Genomic DNA, 27,339 nt, shown 5'->3' on the forward strand with positions numbered 1-27,339 from the left:
TGACCGGTTACAACCCTGCACAGCTTCAGTGGAGGGCTTCCAGATCAGATATTTGGAGTCTGTATGATGAAGTTCAGGTGTTAGAAGTAATGGGCTCACTCATTAAAAGACTGAGGAAAGTTTCGGCCCTAGGCAAGGACTATATAGGCAAGGGAAAAAAAAAATAGTACAAGTTTAAAGCCATTTTTATTTAATAGTAGCTGTACCTCTCTGGGCTTTCCTTGTCTGTTGCTAACAGGACTCTTCTCTGTTTCTGAATTCTAGTGATATCAATAACTAAGATATCAATTTTTCTCATGGTTTTCATTTTGTGTTTTATTCTTAGATATATACACATACATGAGCTTTGGGTAAGAAATGTCACTTGTTTATTGATGGGTGACAGTTTGGTTTTTTTCCCCCCTCTCCTCTGTTACAGTAGATTTAGACTTAGGACTGTAGCACAGATTTTTACATTCTTATAAAGGAGTCTCCTATCAATCTTGGTCAAGATTTTAGTATTTTTATGTTTTACTGGGGTCTAATTTTGTAATTTTATTGATCAAGTATTCCAAAGATTATGTCCCTAACTAGCTGTTTAACTGAAAACTGTGCAGAACTAAACAAAATTCTATTCTGTGGTATCACAGAATAATATCATTGTTTATCACATACGTTTTAGCAAACTACACAGTCATATGCCTTATTTTTAAAATAACTCTTCACTTTTCTTTTATTTGTAATGTAACAATCTTTGTTTACCAAATGTCTGCATTCTCCAGATGTGTCTGCCTTTTGAGAAAGATGTGACCTTATAGGCTTGTCTCCTTGGACAAACTCTGGACTGAAATACTATGCATGATGATTTTATTACACAGTCAGATATGCTTTTTAAAAAATATTTTACTCTAAATAAACATTTGAATATGCTAGGGAAAATTTAAATAAAGACAGTTTGTGTTTTCTTCTCTCAGTTCCTATTAGCTCACTCAGTGTCAAGCTGCATAGCTAATGTCTTCGCAGACCACAGCAGAGTCATTTAATGCAGTAGTCTGAGCCTTAATGTCTAGAACTCTGAGTTCTAATTTCACAGTTAGATCTAAGTTAAGTTCCCTTCTTAAGAAGAAAATCTCTCTCTTCCGAAGAGTAGGTTGTGAAGTGTGACAATGCTTATGAGAGAATGTAATGAAAGTGCTTCAAAGAGCTGTGAAATAACACTTGTGCTATTTAAACTTTCTCATCAGCATTTTTCTCACCTGCCATCTGTACCAGCCTTATCAATCCAAAGCAAATTATTGCTCTTATGGGAGCTTTGATATTCATTTTAAAGTAATGCCAGGTAATTCCTCCACGCTCTGAATAAAACCAAAGAAAATTTTTCCAGGTTAATAAGTTAGAGGGGAGGGGGAGGGAAAGAAAGGATTAGATACTGTGATATACTGACTAAATGTAAATAAGTTATGTTTGAGCTAGTTTACTAAATTTGCAATATCCTTGTCCTTTAAAATAATGAATAATGTTTTCAGAAAAAGTTTAATGATTATAAATTGAACTATATTTTTGATGTCTCTTTTAAAAAACACCCTATTGTTACATCCATTTTGTGAATCCTTTGATAAAACAAAGGCTCTTTGCAATGCAGTTAGTCACCATGTTATATTGTCAATTTAAAAATTAGGATTTTTGAAAATGTTTCCTTAAAGCACTTAAACTGCATTCAAGAAGGCAAGTAAAAGCAGAAGGGACCATTTAGTTTATTTGTACTTTTTGAATTTGCCACTGGTGCTAGAGTTTGTTTTGAGAGATAGTCCTGTCTTTAAACTACAAACTGCAGCCATTTCTTCTATAACTATTTAAATCTGAAACTGATTTATGACTTATGAAGAAGTACTTGGATTATAGGAAGAGTTCTTAAAGATTTATTTTAAACTTTAAGAAACTAGAATTTACTTTAGAAAGTCTCAACTTTTAGGGACTTTGACTGTGTAGCTGAGCAACATGAAGACAAGATTTCATGTCTTGTCAGAATCTGTGTGTTTGTCAGAATCTGTGTCTGTGTCAGAATCTGTCAGAGCTGAGGGGGGGACACAGGAAAGAGACCCAGGAATGGCCTGGAGCAAAACGGAGTTTCTTCTCATGCTCCTGCTGTCCAGAGGTTTTCTATATTGATGGTAAAATTTTGCCGTAACTGACTTTGGCTGCTGGTTAGCTTGCTTATTTAATGACAAGAAAGGAGTTTTAATGTTCTTATTATAGTACCCCCTCCACCTTTTCATTGTTGAAACACTTTGCTTCAAAGTAGGCATTTTCAGTGCAATGTAATGAAAACGAAAACCTAGAGCATTCAGTCATTTGGGGAGATTTGAGTCAGCAGGTAACAAATGGATTCCATCCTAAGCAGATGGGAACTAGTGAAAGCACAGCAGAAACTCTGGAGGTGCATGGAACCGGACTGGGAGCCCCAGAAACGGTTGGGAGGGTCTAATAAAGGTTAAAGCAGAAACACCAAAACCGCGCTAGCTAGAGGAGGTTAAAAGAAGACATGTTTCCTCTGAGCAAGAGGATACTATACCAGCAGACACGTGGCAAAGCTTATTCAGTGTCGTACTTTTTGTTTATCACCTTGGAGAGGGGGAGTTTGCTTTGTGGAAGTACGTTGCATGTTCCCATCTAGTATCCAGAGATAATAGAATTAAAACACTCAGGTGATTATGGGCATTGAACTGGGGACCAGTAACCAACGGGGCTTTTGAGCAGCAGCAAAGCAGTTTGTAGCTCATGGCGGTCTGAAAAGTATCTGTAAATTCTGGTCAAGCAGTTGACTTTGGCTGTGATTCACTCTTGGGTTTGGGCCCAAACTCCTCTCTTCATACAAATCATCGGTTAAGCTTTGCCAGTTACTGAAAGATCTGGAGCATGGGTGTCCTCTACACGTTGTCTTTGTTTCTGGAATTCTCAGCCTCTCTGGAGAAGCAGACATAGACTAGTCCAGGACGTGAGGCGTGAGGCATGAGACAGAGCCTTTCATTCCAAATAAGCCAGGGGCATTTTTGACAGGTTGTTTGCATTAGCATCAGTTCCTTACGTTTTACTGTGGTTAATTAACAGGAGCTTTATGAAGGTTTCAGGTACCATTCTTGTTCTAAAAATGGATCAACACGGCACAGTTTAAAGCTATTGTGACTGATTAACTTTAACATTTATTACACATTCAAACACGAAGGAGAATAATCCAAGAATGATTTAATTTGAGAATTCAGACATTGAGTAATAAACATGTGGTACTAATTAACATGAGAATTGATAAAAGTTGGGTAGCTGCTCTGAAGATAGGTCTCTCTGCTCGTCTCTGAAGGGTGTGAGATTAGGATCAGCACCATGAACCACAGATGTTTACTTGTAGTCTACCCGGCACTGCGCCTCATATGTCTGTGTATCCCCGAAGTTCAGGGCATGTGGTGTCTGGGTGCTGATTCAGTTCCCACCCTTGAGGAGTTTACTGTCAGGCTGGGAAGGCCGTCCACATATAAACTGATAACGAGGAACTAGAATATTGTTCCTATAAATAAAAGGGTTTTTTTTTCTGCATTAAAAAGCACCATTTTTGATGGATGTGTTAAGTGGCTTGATTGTGGTGATCCTTACACGATGTACACATATGTCGAAACCTCATGTTGTACACCTTAAGTACAGTTGACCCTTGAACAACGTGTGTTTGAACTGGGTGTGTCTACTTACACGCAGATTTTTTTTCAGTAGTAAATACTTCAGTACTGCACTGTCCAGGGTTAGTTGAATCCGAGGATATGGAAACGCGGATACAGAGGAACCACGTATATGGGGGGATGCCTATAAATTACACTTGGATTTTTATGTAGAGGGTCAGTACCCCTAACCCCCTCTTTGTTCAAGGGCAACTGTGTATGCAAGTTTAATTTTTATTTGTCAAATATACCTTAATGAAGCTGTGGGGAGAAGCACCATTTTTAAGTGGTCATAATTAAGGAGAAGAAGCTAAGGTGACATTAAGATGGCTTACAGGAACAAATTGCTGAAATTTTTAACTGCGTTTTCCCGAGCAAAGTTGACAAAAGAATAAAATGAATGCTGCATGCCCTTTCCTTCTTGCTAATTGTTTTCACATACTGAGCTTATTGCTCATTGCATTTTGGTCTCTAAATTGTGAGAACAGTTAGAAATGAATGAAAATGTAAAATCTTCACAAAGGACATGTGGGTTATGTTTTCTCTAATTTGTTTGCATAAAAGATTTTGGAAACTTTTACTATCGCCATTAACTCTGTTCATTGGCCTTTGCACTCCTACTGTTGTTTGGCATTAAAAATAAAACCCTGAAGCATGGTGCATGTCTTGAGTAAGAAAAGCTTTAGAATCCTAGATAAGCTGGATTATGGCTGGTGAATCTGGGGCTGGAAGAGGAGCTCCCTGTAACCTTGCTTCCTAGGTAAGCACACCTGTGTTTGTATTAAACATGGTTCATAACTTAACCCAGCAGGTCATCATTATTTTGGCGTTCAGAGAATCACTATTTACAGTGGGGAGAAGAGATGGCTGTGTGTAACTTGGCTTTACTTAACCTTTTGTGAAGGTTTTTGAGGGATCTAATTTGATGTTTTGTCTGTTGGCTTTTTTTTCTGACAGCCTTGGTATCATTTGCTCATGTTAAATATTCCTTTATTTAAAATTTTTTTGGTAAGCTTAACCTAGGTAAGTGCCATTCTTGAGATATCTAGGTTTGCCTTAGAGGCTTGGGTGTTTTTATGCGTAAGAAATTTTAAACATTTATTCATTTGTTCATTCATTGAAAAGATACTCTGAAATGAATGTGTGAAGTCTCATTTTGAGATTGCTCTTAATTGCAGTGGATAAATGAAAGGTCCTGATAAGATTTTTTTTTTCAGTTAAGGAAGTATCTTATAAATCCCCCACTCATCTTGAATAATAAATTATTAAAAAATCAAGCACAGTGAGTTATTGTTATTAAGTCAGATCAGACATTATTAAAATTTGGCTTTATTGATCAAAGGTATTTATTTTATAGCATTGTTTGAATTTTAAACCACAAAGAAGTAATTGGTCTTTAGGTTCAAAAGCAGACAGTCTTAAACAACATGATACATAATGAAACCTGAAATATTTTAAATTTGTACATAAGGCGCTACAGTTTTGCTTTGGCTTATGAAAATCAGTAAAATCTTGAAATAGTACCTTTGACCACTAATCTCAGAGGTTATTAGGGACTTTTCTGCTAAAATAAACTATGAAGACTTGGCACAATGAGGACATCCTGGGTATTTTGCTCTGTTGCCTTTGTGAGTGCTTGTACCCACTCGTGTGCGCTCTCCCTCTCTCTCTCTGGGGGCCGGGGGGTGGTGGTGGTGTTTCTTTCTTAATGTATCAAACAGTGCATTCCTTCTTATTGTCGCGTAGTGTTCCACGGTGTGGATAATAGATGTATACCACGGTTTGTTTAACCATTCACCTATTGAAGGACATCAGGGTTGTCTCTAATTTAGGACTGTTACCAAAAAAAAACTACTATAAACATTTGTTATACAGGTTTTTGTCTAGACTTCAGTTTTTGTTTCTCTGGGATAAATGCCTAGGAGTGTAATTGCTGAGTTGTATGGTAAGTTGTATGTTTTTAAGAAGCTGCCAGACTGTTTTCCATTTAGTTACTACCAAACTAAATGCCAGACATTTCCAAAGTGGCTGTACCATTTTATTTTACCACTAACAAAGTCTAAAAGATACGGTTTCTTCACATTCTTGGCAGCATTTGGTTTCGTTACTGTTTTAAATTTAGCTGTTCTAATAGATGGTTAACGGTATCTCACTGTGGTCTTATTTGGTGTTTCCCTTATGGCTAGTGATGTCGAACACCTTTTCATGTGCTTATTTACCATCCAGACATTCCCTTGGGTGAAGTGTATCCTCCTGTCTTTTGTGCATTTTCTAAATGGATTGTTCGCTTTTATGTTGTTGAGTTACAAGAGTTCTTTATATAGTCTAGATACAAGTCCTTACCAACTTGTCTTTTCATCCCTTTAACAGGGTCTTTCACAGAGCAAAAGTTTTAATTTTAGTGCAGTCCAGTTTATCACTTTTTTCTTTTATGTATCGTGCGTTTGGTATTATGTCTAAGAACTCTTCACTAAGACCTAGGTCTCAAATATCTTCTAAAAGTTTTATATTTTTACATGTAACATTTAAATCTGTGATCCATTTTGAGTTAATTTTTGTATAAGATGTGAAGTATAGGTCAAGATTTAATTTTTTGCCTATGGATATGCAAGTATTCCAGCCCTATTGAAAAGGTTCTTCCTCCATTTAATTCATTTTTTTTTAGTCAAAAATTGGTTGGCCATACTTGTGTGGGGCTCTTTCTGGATTCTCTGTTCTGTTCTACACATCCATATGTCTACCCTTTGCCAACACTATACAGTCTTGATTGCTATAGCTATATAACAGGTCTTAGAAATTGGGTAGAATGAGTCTTCTGCAACTTTATTCTTTTTCAGAATGGTTTTAGCTCTTCTAGTTCCTTTGCCTTTCCATATAAATTTTAGAATAATCTTGTCTATATCTATAAAAATACTTGTAGGGATTTTGATAGGAATTTTGTTAAATCTATATATCAATTTGAGAAGAATTGGTATCTTCACTGTAAGTCTTATAATCCATGAAAATGGTTTATCTATCCGTTTATTTAGATCATCTCTGATTTCTTTCACGAGCATTTTATAGTTTTTAGCATGCAAGTCCTGTACATACCTATTAAAGAGTTAGACTTACACCTAAGTATTTTTTTTAAAGCAGTTATAAGTGGTGTGGTGTTTTTTATTTTAGTTTCCATGTGTTTATTGTTAGTATATTGAAATACAGTTGATCTTTTAAAATTAATTATTTATTTCAATTGTAAAATATACATAGGATAACATTTACCATTTTAGCCATTTTTAATTGTACAGTTTAATGGCACTTAATACATTCACATTGTTGCACAACCATCACCCCATTCATCTCCAGAACTTTTTCATTATCCTATACTGAAACTGTACCCCTTAAACAATAACTCCTCATTCTTCCCTCCCCCAACTCCTGGCAACCGTGATTCTAATTTTGGTCTCTATGAATTTGACTGCCCTTAAGTACCTCATATGAGCGCTCTCAAACACTATTTGTCCTTTGTGTGACTGGCTTATTTCACTTAGCATAATGCCTTCAAAGGTTATTCCCTGTGGTAGCATGGGTTAGAATTTCATTCCTTTTTAAGATTGAATAATATTCTACCATACGTATATACCATATTTTGTTTATCCTTTCATCTGTCAATAGATATTTGGGTTGCTTCCACCTTTTGGCTGTTGTGAATAATGCTGCTATGAACATGGGTGTACAAATATCTGTTTAAGTCCCTGATTTCAATCCTTTTGTGTATATACCTATTTCTGTTCTTTGGAGAAATGTCTATCAAGTCCTTTGCCTGTTTTTAAATCGAAAACTGGGTTTTTTGTTGTTGACTTTTAAGAGTTCTCTATATATTCTGGATATTAATCCCTTATCAGATATGTGATTTGCATTACAGTATATTTTTGCATGTTGATCTTATATCCTGTGTCTTTGCTGAACTTACTTATAGCTCTTGTTTTATAGAGTCCTTGAGATTTTCTGCATAGACTATTACATCATATGCAAGTAAATACAGTTTAATTTCTTCTTTTCCAATCTGTATGCCTTTTAGTTCCTTTTCTTGCCTTATTGCATTGGGTAGAACATCCAGAGCTATTTTGAATAAAAATTGTGAGAGCAGACATCCCTGCCTAATCTTAGAGGGGAAAGTATTCACTCTTAATCAAGTTGAGGAAGATTCCCTATATTCCTAGTGTCCTGAGAGTTTTTATCGTGCATGGCTGTTGAATTTGTCAAATGTATTTTCTGCATCAGTTGATGTCATCATGTAATTTTTCTTCTCTGTAGTAGATTATATTGACAGTTTTCGAATACTGGATCAGCCTGGCATTCCTGGAATAAACCCAACTGCTAAATTCTGTTTGCCAGCATTTTGGAAAGGATTTTTGCATGCATATTCATAAGGGATACTAGTTTGTAGTTTTCTTTTTTGTATTGCCTTTGTCTGTTTGGGTTCACTCCTTTTTTACTTTCTGAAAGAGATTGATAAAATTGGTGTTAATTCTTCTTTAATTGTTTGGTAAAGTTCTCCAGTGAAACCATCTGGGTCTGGATGTTTCTTTTTCAGGGCTTAACGCAAATTCAGTTTCTTCACTAATTATAGGGTTATTTACATTATCTATTCTGTGTTGGGTAAGTTGTGGCAGTTTTGTGTTTTTTGCGTTTATTATCTAAAAGTTTCCTTCCTTGCTAGGCTGTCCCTTTCCTGGTCCTTTGGTTAGATTGAGAAGGCTTTTCATGGTACTTTTATGTTTTTGGTCTGTATGTTGGTGTTTTAAGTTTCCAGCTTTTCCAGTATGCCATCTGGAATAAAAGGGCACTAAGAAAACACAGGGAGCTCACCACTGTGTCCTTCCTCGGGTCTCAGAGACCCTACTGGGCTGTCACCTTCTCTCACTTTTCAGTGTCTTCTCATGTTTGTTTTATATATGATGCCAAGGGTTTTCAGTTGTACTTAGTGGGACAATAGGGAAAAAAGTAGGTCTGTTTCATCTTCCTGCAAGTGGAAGCCCTCTTGTCTTTTATTTAATTTTTAAAAAGTCCAAAGAACGATTTTTTACTAGTTAGGAATTGTTTAAACTATCATGTTTGTTTTAGCTGTGCGTTTCTGACTGTGTCTTGAAAAATATTAAACATGTTACAGGTAGTTAATGTGTGGTAAATGGATGATTGAGAAAAATCTGTAAATTTATCGCCTGGTAAAAATTGAACCTGATAAAATCTGATCCAAGTTTTATAAAGGGCCTTTTTTTTATCACTCTACTATTACTTCCTGTATTAACTTTCAGAGTGATTATAGCAACCAGTTTTAGGTTTAAAAATTCAGAAAAGAAAATCAAGTTTTAAAAGAGTAGATCTGTGACAATAAGCACAGTTCTGATAGACGAAACTGTAACCGAACGTGGAATCCGGCTGCTCGCCGCTCAGAAGCCAATGAGGAGGCCAGGTTTGTGGAAAGGAAAGTTTACTTTACTTTGGATGCTGTCAGCAGGGGGTGGGGGAGGGCGGACTCCTGTCCAAAGGCCGACTCCCCCCTCCCCCGACAATCAGTGGGCAAGAGCTTGTATAGACAGAGGGAGGGGGCTGCATGCAGAAACAGCACAGCCAGCTCTGACAGTCATCTTGAAAATTGGTCATCGGTGGTCTGACCAGTGTCATCTCGATTGTTTTAGGTACGGTTAATCTTCAGTTCAAGGGTCGGTTTGTTTCCATTTCTTTGAGTCCAGTTCTCGGAATTGTGGCAGCTTCTGTCGTGGCTACAGTCTGGTCATCATGTAGTTCACTTCTTCCACCTGGCAGGGGTTTCAGTACCTATAAGACAGCTCGCAGGATGTGGCTCAGAATGTTATCTGTAGCCCTTGAGGAGGAACTAAAGGTCCTTGACTATGCTTAATGACTAAACTATAATACTTGGTCTCCTTTGACTGTTTTCCTTTGTTTCTGCATTTTCTCACTTGTCTGATTAAACTTATTCTTTGGCTAAAATTTTTCCACAGACAAAAGTCAGGCTGAGGACATGGGGAGGCAAGGACCATAGGGCGCTCCTCCGTTTTAATACCACTGTGACAGTCCCTTACTCCTGAGGTTTTGATGTCCTTAAATGGACTTTTAAGGGACCATCAATTTCTCTCTCTCTTTTTCTCATCTATTGTTAATATATTAGCTTTTTAGTCTCCACAGATTCACTTTATCATATAACAAACAAAATTAAATAGAAATCTGCTATCTTCTAATACAAAAATAGTGAATCAAAACATTATTGTACTAAGATGTAAGATGACACCTGAGGTTTGTTTTCTCTGTGCTTGTTTGCACAATTATTAAGGCACACCTGAGTGTCACTCTCTCCATTTTGAAGCTTTAATGGGAACAGAAATGAAAAAGGGCCTTATGAATGTGGCTGTATAGGATTTTTACTGCTACATCCTTGTGGGTTTTTTGTTTGTTTTTTAAGATAATCCTCTGTCCTGAGCACTATTTTTAAAGCCAAGTGGCAAGAAATTGTTAATGCACCCTTATATTCATACACTGAGTTTTTTAAGGCGCCATCTATGTCTGACTGTATGATGAGGGAATTCTGCATCATTATCTGTAGGCCCCACTTCCAGATACTGATGATCCCACAGTGTATCCTGAGTATCAGAATTTCTTAAAGCTTCCCAAGTGATTCTAATGTGCAACCAAGGTTGAGAACCACTGCACTAGAATTTAGCTTACTGTATTTAATATGTGTTTTCTTTGAGAGTCTGCAATTTCCCCTATTGTTAATATCTTAAATTTTTCTTTTTTTATGAATAGACTTTTTTTTAAAAGCAGTTTTAGGTCTACAGAAAAATTGAGTCTAAAGTACAGAGTTCCTATATGCTCTCCAATCCCCCACTCCCAGTTTCCCCTATTATTAACATCTTGCATTAGTATGATACATTGTTATAAATGATAAGCCAACATTGATCCATTATTATTAACAAAAGTGCATAGTTTACATTAGGGTTCAGTCTTTGTGGTGTACATTTTATGGATTTTGAGGAATGTATAACAACATGTGTCTACCATTACGTTATTTTACAGAATTGTTTCATTGCCCTAAAAATCCCCTGTGCTCCCTCATTCATCTATCCATCCCCTCCCAATCCCTTGGCAACCACTGATCTCTTTACTGTCTCCATGGTTTTGCCTTTTCCAGGTTGTCATATAGTAATGGAATCATATAGAGTCTGTAGCCTTTTCAGATTGGCTTCTTTCACTTAGTAATATGCATTTAAGTTTCCTCCATGTCTTTTCTTTTCTTGATAATTCATTCCTTTCATCACTGAATGATAGTCCATTGTATGGACGTACCACAATTTGTTTATCCATTCACCTACTGAAGGAAATCTCGGCACACATTTGCTTCCACATTTTGCAATTAATGAATAAAGCTGCTATAAACATTTATTTGCAGGTTTTTGTGTAGACATAAGTTTTCAGCTCCTTAGGTCAAATACCAGGAAGCACAATTGCTGGATTATATGGTATAAGTATGTTTACCCATTCCTTTTTAATGGTTGCATACTATGATGTGTATTACTGATAATAACCCCCCCCCACTGATGGACATTTAAGTTTTAAATTTTTTAATTTAAATTACAAATAACGCTACAACAGAGTTTATACATCTTTTTGCACACATACTGTTATTTATGTAGAATGGACTCCTAGAAGTAGGATTGCTCTGACCAAGATAATGTGAATTTGCCCTTAGCCACACGTAGTATTATCAAGTCTCCTGAGGAAAAATTTTGGCTGAACCTGAGGATTTGGAGGTCAGACTTAAAAATGGTAATTGAATCCACGGACATGGATGAAATTTCCGAGGGAGAAAATGTAGAGCAAGAAGAAAGACTAACCTAGAACAGAACACTAACTCCCAACATTTAACAGTCAAGTAAAGAATTGCCCTGGTGGTAAGAGAATAACCAGGATAAATGGTATCAGGAAAGTGGAAGGCAGAGTGTATTTCAAAGAGGAGGAAGTGGTCCTCTGAGATTATACTTTGCTGAGGGTGGTAAAGACTGCAATATTTTTTTCGTGTTCAATGTCAGGGAGACCCTTTGACCTTAGTGAATAGAATGAAGGTGATTGGACCAAGATACACATTGAAATAGCCTGTGGAGTGAGTGGGGAGGTGAGGAAATGGCCATTAATATAAATGCTCTTTAAAGGAGAGAAAGAGTAAGGTAACTGGAAGAAAAGGTAAGGGTCACAGAGAGTTTTATTTGTGCCAGATAGCAGAGTCTTCAGCTTTTGTGAAAGTTAGTGGAAAGGAACTAGTAGAGAGAAAAATTCCAGAAAGTTGCAAAAAGCAAAACTTGAATTCACCACTTGCCAGCAGCTATTTATATAGCATTTACACTGTATTAGGTATTATAAGTAATCTAGAGGTGATTCGAAGTATACAGGAGGATTGCATAGGTTGTGTGCAAATACTACAACATTTTATATAAGGAATATGAGCATCCTCGGATTCTGGTATCTGCTGGGGGTCCTGGAACCAATCCCACATGGATACTGAGGGATGACTCAGTATGCAGATTGAGCTGAGACCAAGAATGAGGAAGAGGACAGGTTTCTGGATTGAGACCTTTGGCAAAGAAAAGTGAATTTGTGTTTGCCCCTATGGTAAATACTGTAATTTCAAATTTTATTTTATGAGGATTTGAAAATTTCCCCAGGAAATTTTCAGAAGTCTTTGCTGCTTGAAGGTACTTTTAGAAGTCTCTAGCTTAATTCCCTTGGAAGGAATCAAAATCAACCCAATGCCAGATTCATTCTTTGGAAATTAGTATTATAGCTGACTTTTGTTGTATTTGGGAATTTGACTTTGTGACCAGCAACGTCATTACCATTATGGTAATAGCTTTCATGAGCTGTCAAATATGGTGGAATTTAAAGGTATTGATTTAGAAAAAACTAGTATGTCAAACCAAATGAACATCATTGATCCTAAAATGAACTGATTCAATGTATTTGATAACTAAAAAAAATTATTAGCTATTCAAGTATTGACTTACAGTATTACCTTTTGCTTTTCCCTCTTTTCAGAACTCTACTTAAGATTTTTATTCTTATCTTGATAGCTAAATTTACAGATACTCTGAAGCTGGTAAGGATCTCTAACTTGCCAGAAGAAGAGAAACAATATGAAAATACCTCAGTAGGGTGGAGTGATGAGAATATGTCAGAACAAAATTTAAAAATTGAAAAAAGTACAAATGTAATGCTTGGGTTCCACACACACACACACAAATAGGAGGGATTATGATGGGACGCTGAAGAACATAGTTTAACATTTGTTAATTTTTTTATTTGAAATAATTTCAAATTTACAGAAAAATTATAATACTAATACAAAGAACTTCTTCATATTCTTCACCCAGATTCCCCAGTTGTTAATGTATTTCCACATTTGCCTTATCATTTCATCCCTTTTGTTCTGTATTTTTTTCTCAACCATTTGAGAATAAGTTGTAGATATATTGAGCCATTATCCTTAAATATTTCAGTGTGTATTGCCTGAAAACTGGAACACTTTTGTACATAATCAGAGTACAGCCATCAAAGCCAGGAAGGTAGCACTGATACATTACTACCATCTAATCCACGGACCCTATTCAGATGCCACAGATTTTTCCAGTGATGTCCTTTATAACACAAAACCACACACACATACTTACAAACCTACTTTCCTTTTACCTTCTTTTCTTTCTGATCCAGAGTTCAGGTTGGGATCATGTGTTGCATTTATTGTCATGTCTCTTTAGTCCCCTTTTCCCTGGAACAGTTCCTTAGTGCACTCTAGTTTTTTCATTACCTTGACATTTTTGAAGAATACAGTCCAGTTACTTTGTTGAATATCCCTTAATTTGTGTTCATCAAATGTTTCTTCATAACTAGATTCAGGTTATGTAGTTTTGGCAAGAATACCCTGGAAGTGATGCTGAGTTCTTACTGCGACATCTGAGGAGGGGCACATGCTGTCGATGCATCTGACTGCTGGGGACTTGGAGTTGTATCACTTCGTAAAGTGAGATATGCAGGTGTCACTGCTGTAAAGTTAATAAGTATTTTGTATATGTTAGTAAGTAAATATTTTGTAGGGAGATACTTTGGGACAATGTAAATACCTTTATCAAACATATCTATTAATTTTTACTTTCATTGATGATTCTTATTTGGATCATTTATTACTGAGATAGCTGGCAAATGATTTTTCTCATTCAGTCATTACTTCTACTTTTCTTAGTTGGTATTCTACTACAAGAAAGAGCCATCCCTTCTCCCTGTTTGCTTGTTTATGTCAGTGTAGACTCATGAAATCCTAACATTTTGGTCAATGTATTATATAATCGATTACTCTCATTATTTATTTTGAATGCTCAAATTGTCTCAGACTTGGCCAGCAGGGACCTTTTCAAGGTGACTCCTGTATTCTTTTGACACATCTCCAACATTGTTTGCGCATTTACTTCCTGGCACAAGATAATCCAGGCTCATCTTGCACTTTCCCTGACCCAGCTCTGCATCAGGCACTTCTCCAGGGAGCTCTAGTTCCTTTTTGTGGAGAGTAATATTTAGCAAACAAGATCTGGGCAATAAGTATGCTCATTGCTCCTGGGGTTTCATTGCTTCCAAGCCCTCTCAACAGACAGATCTAGGAAATACACTCACGCACTTATACCTACTTGTGTATTTGTATGTCGATACAGTGTGTAAACACCATGAGTTTTCACCTGTACCTCCAATTCTGATCCAACACAGCAGAACTTATTCTAGTCTTCTCCCTTTCTAGCCCTTCTCTGACAGAGAAATCCAGCTCCCATTTTTCTCAGTATATTTATTTATATGATCAGTTCCTTTGTATGTAAATAATCTCTTGACCACACAAGCCAGGAAGGGCTTAGGCGGCTCTGGACTCGCAGACTGCCTCTTTGGCCCCAGCCCCTACACACACCAGCAGCTGCACAAACCAGCTCCCTTTGTCTTTGAGAAACTCTGTAATGGTATGTTTTACGTGTTTCAATTTACATTTATTATATTGTTACAAGTTTTTAAGTGTAGCCTTTATTACGGTAAACACTGGTGGTGAAAAAGGAAGTATTTAAGAGTGTATTTAAGGATCAAAACACATAGAGTAGAAATTTGAAAGAATACAACCCTTACTCATCATCAGGAGGGGTTTCCTGTCAGCATTTTACTTAGGTAACCAGTAACCAGTATCTAAGTAGAGTCCTCACGGCAGTGAGCTGAGGCAGGAGGTAAAGTTGGTGTGATTTTTGTACGCTGTAGACTATGGGTCTGGCATTATCCTGTTTTCCTCTGGTGACCTTTTTACAGGGCTTTGATGCCATAACATCAGAACTAATCTGGAGTTCTTTCTGGTAAGAATCATCTTGATGAATTAGTTTTATATTATGATTTCTGGGAGTCAAGAGGTTTTTTTAATTACCATCATATCACGAGTTTGACAACATTATGTAGTTTTTTCCCTTTAAAAAGATATTTCCACCAGCACAGTTAGGCAATAAAATGAAATAAAAGGCATCCAGATTGGAAAGGAAGACATAAAACCATCTTTATTTGCAGATGACATGATCTTGTATATAGAGAATCCTAAAGACTGTACTAAAAAACTATCAGAACTAATAAATGAATTCAGCAAGGTTACTGGATAAAAGATCAACACACAAAACTCAGTTTTATTTCTGTATACTTGCAATAAACCATCTAAAAATGAAATTAAACAATTTTTTTATAATAACATCAAAAAGAATAGAATTGTTAGGAACAAATTTAACAGAGCAGTGAAAAAATTACATTCTGTAAAATACAAAATATTGTTGAAAGAAATTACAGAAGACCTAAATAAATGGGGGGGAAAATTCCATGTTCGTGGATCAGAAGACTTAATATTGTGAAGTCTTCAAATTGACCTACAGATTAAATGCAATCCCTATTAAAATAACAGCTGGCTTTTTTGTAGAAATTGATTGTTGATCCTAAAAGTCACATGAAAATTAAAGGAACCCAGAATAGCCAAAACAATCCTGAAAAAGAAGAATAGAGTTAAAGACTATGTGATTCTGGCATATAGATAGAGATATGTATTAGTGGACTAGAATTGGGAGTCCAGTTAGAAACTCATATTTATGGTCAATTGATTTTCAAAAATAATACCGAGGGGCTTCCCTAGTGGCGCAGTGGTTAAGAATCCGCCTGCCAATGCAGGGGACACGGGTTCGAGCCCTGGTCCGGGAAGATCCCACGTGCCACAGAGCAGCTAAGCCCGTGAGCCACAACTACTGAGCTTGCACTCTAGAGACCGCGAGCCACAACTACTGAAGCCCGTGCGCCTAGAGCCCGTGCTCCACAACAAGAGAAGCCACCGCAATGAGAAGCCTGCGCACCGCAACGAAGAGCAACCCCCGCTCGCCGCATCTAGAGAAAGCCCGCGTGCAGCAACAAAGATCCAATGCAGCCATAAATAAAAAAAAAAAAAAAAAAAAAAAAGAATTAGGCAAAGAATACAAACAGGAGATTCCAAAAAAGAAAAAGACGAAAGAATAATCTTTTCAACAAATGGTCCTGGGTCAACTGGATATCCACATGCAAAAGAATGAAATTGATTCCCTATTTCACATTATATACAAAACTTAACTCAAAGTGGATTGGATCCAAATGTAAGTGCTAAAACCATAAAACTCTTAGGGAACAAAAATAGGAGTAAATCTTCATGACCATGGATTTGGTGATGGTTCTTAAATATGACACCAAAAGCACAAGCAACAAAAGAAAAAAATAATAAATTCGACTTCATCAAAATTAAAAACTTCTATACTTCCAAAGACATCAACAAAGTAAAAAGACAGGTCATAGAATGGGAGGGTGTATTTGCAAATCATATATCTGATAAGGATCTAATACCCAGAATATATAAACAACTCTTATAGCTCAATAAAAAGCCCAGTTTAAAAATGGACAAATGATTTGAATAGAAGGAGGATATATGAATGACCAATAAGAACATGAAAAGAAACTTATCATCATTAGCTTTGACCCAGTGCAAATCAAAATCACAATAAGATGCCACGTCATACCCACTAGGATGGTACAATAAGAAAAGCAGATAAAAACAGGTGTTGATGAGGATGTGAAGAAATTGGAACTTTCATACACTGCTGGTAGGAATGTAAAATGGTTCAGCCACTTTGGAAAACGTCTGGCAGTTCTTCAGTAGGTGCAACACAGCGTTATCATAGGACCCAGCAATTGCACTTCTAGGTATATATCCAAGAGAAATGAAAACACACAGAAACTTGTACACAAATGTCCATAACAGCATTATTTATAGTAGTTTAAAAGTAAATAACCCATATGTCCATCAACTGCTGAATGGATAAATAAAAATTGATCCAGTAGTTCGCCCTTAACCCTCAGGGGATATGTTCTAAGACCTCCAGTGGATGCCTGAAACCATGGATATACTGAACCCTATATACTATGTTTTTTCCTATATACATACTTATGATAAAGTTTAATTTACAAATCAGGCACAGTAAGAGAATATCCGAATTGCCAACATCACTACCCTTGCACTTGGAGCCATTATTAAGTAATGTGAGGGTTGCTTGAACACAAGCACTGTGATACTATGACAGTTGATTTGATAACCAAGATGGCTACCAAATGACTAACAGGTGGGATACACTGGACAAAGGGATGATTCGAGGGACGGGGTGGGGTGGTGCGAGATTTCATCACATGACTCAAAAGAGTGCACACTTTAAAACTTATGAATTATTTCTGGAATTTTCCATTTAATATTTTCGGACTGTGGTTGACCACAGGTAATTGAAACCGAGGAAAGCAAAACTGCGGATAAGATGGGGGGAACTACTGTGTATCCCTACAATAGGATATGATTTGGCAATAAAAAGGAATGAAGTGCTGATGCATGCTGTAATGTGGATGAGCCTCGAAAACATTGTGCTAAATAAATCAGTCACAAAAGATCACATATTGTCTGATTCTATAGAGAGATTGGTATTGCTTAGGGCTAAGGAAGTTGGGGACAGTGGGGAGTGACCGCTAATAGGTATGGGGTTTCTTTCTGGGTTCCTGAAAACCCAGAAAGAGACTTCTGGGCTCTAAAATTGATTGTTGTGATGGTTACACACCTCTGTGACTACACTAAAAACCATAGATTCGTACACTCTAAATGGATGAATTGTATGGTGTGAGAATTGTTTCTGTAAAGCTGTTGTTGCATATTCTTTCACAAATAAGCTAAGTTTAGATTTGTTTTCTTAGTTTTCATTTTTACTGTTGGCTAGTGAAATGACTAGCCAACAGTATTCCTTACAGAATATGAAAATGTGTAATTCTCCCTGAGGGATTCCCAAATCGATTTTTGAGTCTCCCACCAAATGGGCTTGAAGACTTCACTGATTGAGCTCAGTTAATTTCTGTCATAACTGCTGTGTATTCCCTTGCCTTGCCCTTTGCTCTACCATACTAAAAAGCTTCCTCTCAAATTCTCTCCACCTTCCCCATACACTCCCCCATGGCAATTAAAACATTTGTTAATACCTCTTGTCACTTTACAGTGTTCTAAATCATGTTTGGCTTTGAACTTGCCAGAGTTGAGTTTGGTTTCATAGTTGGCTTCCATCATGTATTTATTTGTTCAAATTTTCAAATTCCATTATATCCCCATTTTGCCCAATGATATTTAGCTTCGTTAATGTTACCAAGTCTACCGTTTATACAGCTATCTTTATGAGAAACTGTATGTAACAAGTATGTAACTTGTTTTTATGTTTATTTTTTCATGTTTCATGTTCTTGTAATGCTGTAACAATAAATAATGAAGTTAAGAAAACAGACTGTTTCATCAGTTTCTGGAAAGCCTAGAAGTTATAAAGTCTCTTTAAGAATAACGAATGAGTTAAATCCCCATAAGAAGGAGAAGTAAAGCTTTGATCTCCAGATTTTTTCCTTTGAAAGCACCCGTGATGTACAGTTCACCTCCTGTGAATAAAAAGCTGGGGGAAATCAAGCAGTTGCTGCCCACCAGAGTTTTCCTTGAAGATTAAAACATCACAGAGTTGACAGCATATTTGTGTCACTAGTGATCAAATGCTCATCTCAGAAAAGGGTTTGCAGGATTGCCTTTGGTTTTTATTTTATGAAATTAAATTGTGATACGTTAGGGAAAGGAAAGATGGAAGAAGTTCTTGTTGGCAGACGTTTTTAAGACATCTCAAAATGAGCTGGCAGTTTCCCTTAGATGAGATGACATATGGCCTTTAATCTCAGAATGGCTTTATTTTTCTAGTATCTTCAGGATCCCCTCAAGAAGAGGCCTGTTGTGCTGTATTGGTTTAGCTATGTAGCTTTTTGTCTACAAACGCTGATAACATGTATCAGGCAAGCAACACACGTGATTACAGGAGGGTTTTGTGAGGATATTTGCTTTTTTTTTAACTTTAGTAAATAAATCAACTAATTTTCAGTGTTTTAAGTGTCTGGTAGAATTTTTCTTGTTTAGGTTTTAAATTTAAATTTTAATACTCATTATATAGATTGTACTAAGAATCAGAATCTGCCTTCATTGCAGATGAAACCAATGGTTTTAAAACTGCAGACTACTAATCCCAGAAAACACAATTGTAGTTTGTATAACGATAGTCAGTGGTTTCTGAAGTTAATACAGTACCCATTGAAAGGGTAACTGATTTGATTTTCTGGCCGTAATATAAGATGTGGCTAGAATGTAATCCAAAAGAAGCTGTATTTAAATCTTTAAATGCATCTTATGGAATTGTTAAACACTGAGAACGTGGATGGACATTTGGGGAGGCAAGGGGGGAGAGGGGTCGGAGAGAGGATTGTGTGTGCGGGCCGACATCATTCTGTTTCTGTATTATTTGAGTTCTTAAAAAAGCATTACTTTTATGGTTTAAAAAGATATAAAATAAGAAATGAATGTGCATTTTATTGAGTATTCAGTAATTTCATTGATGACTAATTCCTAGAAAATGTTAAGTTAGTTCAAGTTATTGAAATATCAACTTTTAAACATTTTACAGTGTATCTTTTCTCTGTTTCTCTTACACTCTGTCTTGTTGATCTGTTTCCTTTTTCAAAAGTACTGGCGGTTTTAGGTTGATACTTTGGCACCTTTGGGTAGGCAGAATTCTAAGTTTACATTCCAAATTTGAGCTGCAATTTAAGTGTTTTTAGGTAGGGAAAGGTATGCTTGAGTGCTACTTTTTATCTCTATGATGTTTCAGTGCCTTTTTTTTTTTACAGTCAAAGTGTGATAATGGGAAAATTTAAGAATTGGGGGCAATTAAGAAAACTAACTTGTATTTCAATAAATGTATAAAGAGTTTCAATTAAGTCTCAGTATTTCTGCTGAAATGGTGATAGAATGTCAGGAACACAGCATTTGGAATATTAAACAAACAACAGCAGTAACAGTAACTACAATGCCATGAACTACCGAAGTGTTTGAGCACTGAGACCAAATACATTTGCGTCTCCGATGACTTGGATATATTAACATTGAAGGGAATGAGGAGAGGATTTTACAATTCATTATTACCACTTTTTGTGGTAATTACATGTGATGTTAAAAAAATCAACAGCTGGTTGATATCTACTTTTTGAGTATATTAAGCATTTGACTACTTTAATCCAGAACAAAGGCCTCAAAAGTATTTGGAGTAAAAAGAACTATTGAACTTGATTGATTTCTTTGCTATAAGGTTCTCTAAACATGCTATAAATTAATTTAAAAGTTTTATGAAACTTAATTAGATATATAAGTTAAACAATAGATTCAGCAGTATCACAAGTCAGTGCGTGTTTCAGTGGTTGAATCTTAAAGCATTTCCTGTAATCTTAATAAATAGAAATGAAATATATTTTTTGACAAATGAAACAATACAAAATTTCCTACTCTCTAAGAGGAGTACACTCTAAAATGGTTGATGTAAATTATACATAATGGTGGGTTTTTCCTTATCTTCTGTTTTCATTTTTATATGTCATACTAGAAAAGAATAAAAATTACAGGGTGGCATTTCATTCTAGGTAAAATAAGATAATGGCATATCAAATCTTAAGTTTTTATTTGTTAGAGTGTTCCATTCATTTGAATTTTAAAGGATGTCTGTCCTAAAATATTTTAGGATAAAGGTTTAAACTGTGAAACATCATTCTGTGTAGTTAAATATAGACATGCTTTAAAATGCCATTTTAAAAATTCAAGGTTTTAGATTTAGCCGGTTTTGTGCAATTTTACCACTTGTCCTTGCTTCTCTCCTTTGCTCTTCTTACTGATCTTTACTAGTTTTCTATTTGTATTAGTTTCTAAGCATAATTGAATCTAACCTTTTCCTACTAGTAGCATTTATAGCCGGGTGATGGAGATTTCTGTGTTGCAATCCATGTGCTTTAAACTGTCTGAAACTGACAGCAGGAACCAGGTCCCTGCCTTCTCCTTTGTTTGCCATTTACCCTGGTAAGGGATGTGGTAACCTAGTAAATGTTAAATATTTAGTTGTTTTAAAGTATGTGGATTTTCTGCTTCAGTTGGATAAAGTAATTTGTAAGAAACAACACATATTTTGAAGTCCAACCAGGTACACCAAAGCCACTTCAAGTATTTACAACAGAGAACATTTAATTCACGGAATTGGTGATAACAGGCAGTGGTATTGCTGAGAGGCAGGAGCAAAGAGATGTGACCCAGAGAGTAGCAGCAGCAGGAAACCACTGCCACCCCTGGGCTGAAGAGAAAAGGGGCGCAGGGTCCAGGGACGGCAACCAGTAGAAGCTGGGTGGTTCTAGGCAAAGGGAACAGTTAGAGACGAGTACCGTTAACAGGTTAGTGTAGGTTTGTCCAGATCTTTCTCTATGCATATACTAGGCTTTTAATACGGAACCTATTTTTTTTTTCACTTAACAATCTATTTTCCTTTGTCTTTTTAATAGCTGTATAACATTTTACTGTATGGATATACCTTAACATGTTTATTAACCAGTTCTCCATTCATGGACATTTATGCTGCTTCCAGTTTTTTAGTATTACAGAGAGTATTGCTGTAAATATCCTTACACATCTATATAAACACTGGTGTGTGTGTTTTTCTAGGACAGTGGTTCTCAGTCCACCTCTTAGGCTTAAGAAAATACTGATGCTCAGGTTCCATTGAGACAAGTTTTTAAATCAGGATCTCTGGGAATAGGATCCAGGCTTTGGTGTTTTTTTAGAAACTCTTCAGATGATTCTCGTATTTAGTCAGCTGTGGGATGATTCTGAGAACTGGTCTCGCTGAGTCAATGATTTAAAAAAAAAAAAATTTTAGTAGATGCTGTTAACATTGTTTTCTGTATTAATTAGGATTAAGAGCAACTGCCAATAATAGAAACCTAAAATAATTTGTCTTAAGGTAGTTTTTTTCTGTTTTATGTAGAATTCTAGACAGAGGCAGTCCAGGTCTGGAATGGCCATTTTGTTCCATGAAGTTCTCAGGTACCCAGGTTCCTTCTAGCTTTTGTTTTTGCTGAACCGAGAGAAAGCTGCAAGGCAGAGGTTAGAGCTCCTACTGTGATATTCATGCTCTAAGCAGCAGAATGAAGGTAGGGCTAAAAAATGAAGGAGGCAAAGACCCTGGGCCAGCTGTCCTACAAAACCCTTTACTTGTATCCTGTTGGCCAGAACTTGGTCACAGGACCACACCCGGCTGCAAGGAAGGCTGGGAAACAGTATGCCCTGCTAAAAACCAGGAGTTCTTCTATATGGAAGAAGAGGAGAACCGATAGTGGCCGTCTCCGTGAAAGCGGCAAGCATCTGCCCTCCTGCCTGCACAACATGAGTGCCCATCGCCCCGACCTGGCCAGTTCAAGTCAGCCCAAACTGCTGAGTCAGCAGAAAGCCTCACTGCAGGGATGGAAACTTCACACAATGTATGTCGGCTCGGGGAGAGGCAAAATAAATTTAAATCAGACTCAGGAAAGATGCTGGAGAGCTGTAAACTTTATCATGTATGAGAAAGTAATAAGAACATTGAAGGCCATTTGAAAAATTGCATACAGTTCCTCGTCTCTCCCTGATGTTTCAGCGCTCTTAGTGGAGGGAATGTACTCTTTCAGCAGGGCGTTTGTTATTTGTTAACATGCTCAAGTTAGTCTCAATACCGCGCACCCTCATTTGAACATGCTGCTCAGAGAAGACCTCGTCATACGTAATACATAATTTTTATACTTCAGTTAAACATTCTTAAATTAGGAAATGGAAAGTGGTTTGATTGGGGCTGTTTTTAATCCATATTTTTTGTTACTGCAGTGGATGAAGGTCGCAGTAAGGAACCTGACCGCCTGCAGGTGTTTTACAAGAAGGCCATAATGCCTTACGGCGTGTATAAGAAGCAACGGAGAGACCCGGGCGGGGAGGCCGCCGTGCTGCAGTACGCAGGCCTGGTGGGGCAGACGTGCGCCGAGCGGATGCTGCTCTTCAGAGACTGAACCGCTCCCTCGCCTCTCCGCCCGGCACCCCTGCCGGCGTTGTGCTGCTGGCGGGGGCGACTTCATTACCAGCGCAGGTTCATTACCCGGGGGCGACTCTGTAACCATCCGCAGATTAGACTTCTTAATTTTGGTGGCTATATAGCTTTTCTAAAATATTTTGTGGCAATGTATTTGTGAGAATCTCATGGTTAATATAAAGATTTTTAAAACATGTTATGACCGAGACTCATAATTGGGGTTTATCATTTCGGAAGTCTGTTTTATAAACAAGAGATGGTAAACTTCTCTTGTTAATATTAAAACAAACTGTTTCCTCAGAGCCGTTTAAAACATTAGTTGATGCTGAAAGACCTTCGGTGTGGGGAAGAAGTGGGAATTCTGTGGCATCACTTAGAAAACATCTTCTCAAGGGAGCAAAACGGAGCTGTTACTCAGTGTTCAGTATTCCATCACTGCCGAACGTTATCGTATGTAGTTTAATAGAAAACTTGAAAAAAAGGAAATCGTAGAAACTTCCAAAAAAGGATGTTGTGTTAGCATCGGATGTCTCTTTACCCAGGACAGTCCTATTCGTGTCTGCTGTCTTGGCACAGTTATTTTTCCTAGAATAATTGTTACTCGTGCTCCCTTTTACTCTCCAGAATATCCCAGTTTGGACAATAAAATATGTGATTACCCTAGCTATATATTATATTGTCGAAACTGGGATACTTTGCGTTATTTCTCAAAATCTAAGAAGTGCAGTTTTTTTTAGAAAGTTGTTGGCTCCTGCCTTGACCTAAGCCCCATCAAAGGTAAATATAGACTAATTTTTATTTCCTTAGAACTCAGGACACTTGTTTTTGGTTATTGATTAAAAACTAGTTTCTATCTGACTACTTTTATAGCTGTGCTACGCATTGCATTTAAGTGAGGTAGGCGTCATCTTGACCTCTGTTCCGGGGCAGGAGGCGAAGCCACACGGTTCTTGCCCTTTGGTTTGGGGGCCAGAGAGGAGACACCACACTTACCAGTCTGCAGCAGAGGCGGGTCCTTCTTTCTCTCTCCCTTCTCTTAGTTGGTCCTTCACTCGTTCAGCGGATGTCCCTTGTCCCCCACCTTCAAGGCGGCAGGCACTGTGCCAGGAGGTGGGAGGGGGGCAGGCGAGTCGAGCTGTGCTGGAGGCGGTGAGGGGCAGAGGAGGCGTACTTCCCTGTGCTCTTTCTCAGCTGACCACCACCTGCTGCCACCTGCTTGGCCACTGAGTCCTTTTCATTTCTCATTTTGCCCATTTTTTCATTTTCTGTTGATTGATCTTTTTAAAAACCTTGTTATAAAACTTAGTGGCTTGAATCCCACTACCGATTTTTAAACTTTTCTCTTAAATTCACTGAGTTTAGGTATAAAACATTAGAAAATAATTTCGGCTAGCTAGAGTAAAAGGAAGCATCATTAAACAATGGTTTTAAAAGTCAGATGTCTAGAAGTTCAGCATCCAAATAAATTGTATTTATTTATTCAGGGAGAGAGAGTGCGTGTATGTGGGTAGCACCTACCATGAGCAGGTGCTTAGCTGACTGGGGGTAGAGTAGTGATGGCATGGATTTTGCATTCTCTGGGATTTTGTCCTTCAAAATAGTCTCCCAAGAGCATTTGATAGACTCTTATTTAGAACTGCCTTCAGAATCTGCGGAACATATAAAAAAATATTTCCCTCTAAAGTGAAGATAGCTTAATTTTTGAATGATTTATGAAAATGATACTTTAAGCAAGTAAACATAAAGAAAAGCATAAATAAGAAAGTGAGAATGACCTGAAATCCTATTGAGTTGAAAGAAATTTCAAAATAGGACTTCAGAAGCGTTGTGAGTAATCTCAGTATTATTAAAATAAGTAGGGTAGGTCCATACCTGGTACCCTTGGCATTGGAATGTCCAGGTTGATGTCATCAGGTGCGTTAACACCAACTTTCGTCTTAGCGATTAGTGTGTAGAATGGAATTCATTAAGATCACAACTCAAGTATCAGATGAAGAGAAAGCTTGAATCTTACTTCTTACCACAACTCTGGTGTTTTCCTGCAGAGTTCAGTTTAGGGTTCCTTCAGAGGAAAAGGATTAAGCCCCCTATCTGGAACCGCGGTGCTGTCCCTGTGCGTGGCATTCTAGGTTGGCTCCATCGAAGCTCCAGAGAGAGGTGGGCACGAAGATTCTTCTACTCGGTTGCTATTTTCGTGTGTTATTTTTCTGAGAGTAGACAGTGTATTGATCCTAACGAACAAAGTGTCTTCAAAAGACAATTATTTGTTCTTTTGAGCCCTGCTGAGTGAATGTTGATAGCGGGCTAGAAAAGGACAGTCAAGGAGAGTGGCTTGCCTCGGTCAGGTGACAAGCAGCCTAGCTGAGAAATCCGATTTTACATTAATGGCTTTCATCTAAAGAAGGATGCATGAGAACCTTTCAAAGATAGTTTATATCTTTTCAAGGCTGGAAGCTTTGCATTTACAATCTTAGTGCTGTAGTCCCTTTCTGATTTCAGATAAATTTATACCTGCCTCCCTGTCTTGGGAGCAAAAATGTAATAGAGATTCCCCATGCTGTCATCTTTATTTAAATTATTTCAGTTCTGTGAGATTTTTGTTATCTTATTTGTTTTTTAATGTAATCTGAGCACTTTCTTTATATTCTGAAAGATAGAGGCTATTACCAGATGAATATATTATTCATTTGATTAAAATTATTTAGATAAGAAATTATTACTGTTTATGTTTGCTTTCAGATAGCTTATTCTAATTTTTATCCATTTTGCAAAATATCAGTTGTATATGATTTCTTATGTTTTGGAATTTATTATGTAAATGAATCTTTTCAGATTTCTGGACAGTACATGGTTTCATTTGGTAAGCTTTATATTATTTCAGTAGAATAAAGATGAGAAAGATGACGATCAGCTGCTTAAAATGTATCTACTGTTGCTCTCTTTAAAGAAGGAAATGAAATGGAAACAATTGGGAAATGTTTGAATTAGGCTAGTTACTCAAATGTGGATTATTTTCCAAAAGAAAACCAGTGACTGTAAGACAAAACACGTTTGATTTTTGCATGTGATATTTTTTGCTCTTGTATATGCTTTTTGAACAGTCCATTTGATAAAGCTTGAATGGAAAAAATAAAACTCCCTGTCTGCAGCGGCTGTTGGTGGTCATTACTTAAAGGCCGACGTGTCCATCTTTCGAATTCTTGGCACATTTCACCTGCAGTGAGTATGCAGGAAGCCGAGGTCGCCACTGGCTACCTGAAGGACAGTGTTTAATTTGCAGTAATTGGAATCCCAGATCACTTAGTTACCTAAATCAAAGCATGATGGATTTCTTTCTCAGGAATAAATAAAAGTATTACCTTTGGGTAAAAGAATGTCTATTCCCTAATTTTTCACAAGATAAATTAGGGAATAGACATTCTTTTACCCAGAGGGACTCGAAATAATATTTAAGTAGCAAACTCAAGTATAAATTTCTCTTAAAAAGTTTAGTTTTCAGAGAAATTTTCGTAAATATCTCACAAAGCAAAGTGTGCTTTCATCCTTCACAAGAGTCCACAGCATATTTCTAGAATACATTTTAAAGTGTTTGGTCTTTTTACAGTTAAGGGGATCCTGGTAGGTTTATGATAAAATGAATCCTGTTTCCCAAATGATTTGAATATTACTTATAAATCCCACTGATATTTTTTCCAGAATGGAAATAGCTTTATTATTTTTCTTATTTGAAATGGATAGTGTTCACCAGAAAACATTTAGGCAGTATAGAAGAGTATACCAGAGAAAAGAAAAATCACTTACAATCCTATCACTAACTATTACTGCTATCATTCACATTTTGATGTATGTCCTTTCAAACTTTTTTCTACTTACATTTATGTATATGTTTTATTTTGAAGTAAATGTGAAATTATGCCATGTATATTGTTTCATAATTTTTTCATCTATTTATTTTTTTGAACATCTTAATTTACTGTGAAAATGAAAATAGATTGGAAGAATAATCATTTAAATGGCTGTATAATATTCCACTGTGTCTATACTCTTTTGAGACA

The 27,339-nt window shown here is 36.8% G+C and overlaps 1 protein-coding gene across 6 annotated transcripts in view; it reads left to right on the forward strand.

Moving 5' to 3' along the window:
• Positions 1-26,432, forward strand: part of ATE1 (arginyltransferase 1) — a 163,029-nt gene extending 136,597 nt beyond the window's left edge. For all 6 annotated transcript variants that reach the window (XM_082424783.1, XM_082424781.1, XM_082424780.1 and 3 more), the window contains one exon: positions 23,086-26,432. In XM_082424783.1, the coding sequence (XP_082280909.1) occupies positions 23,086-23,264 (179 nt within the window). In that variant the 3' untranslated portion in view covers positions 23,265-26,432. The remainder of the gene's footprint in view (positions 1-23,085) is intronic.
• Positions 26,433-27,339: the final 907 nt, after the last annotated feature.

Source organism: Balaenoptera physalus (genome assembly GCF_965194825.1).
Source record: "Balaenoptera physalus genome assembly, chromosome: 14".
Taxonomy (NCBI): Eukaryota; Metazoa; Chordata; class Mammalia; order Artiodactyla; family Balaenopteridae; genus Balaenoptera; species Balaenoptera physalus.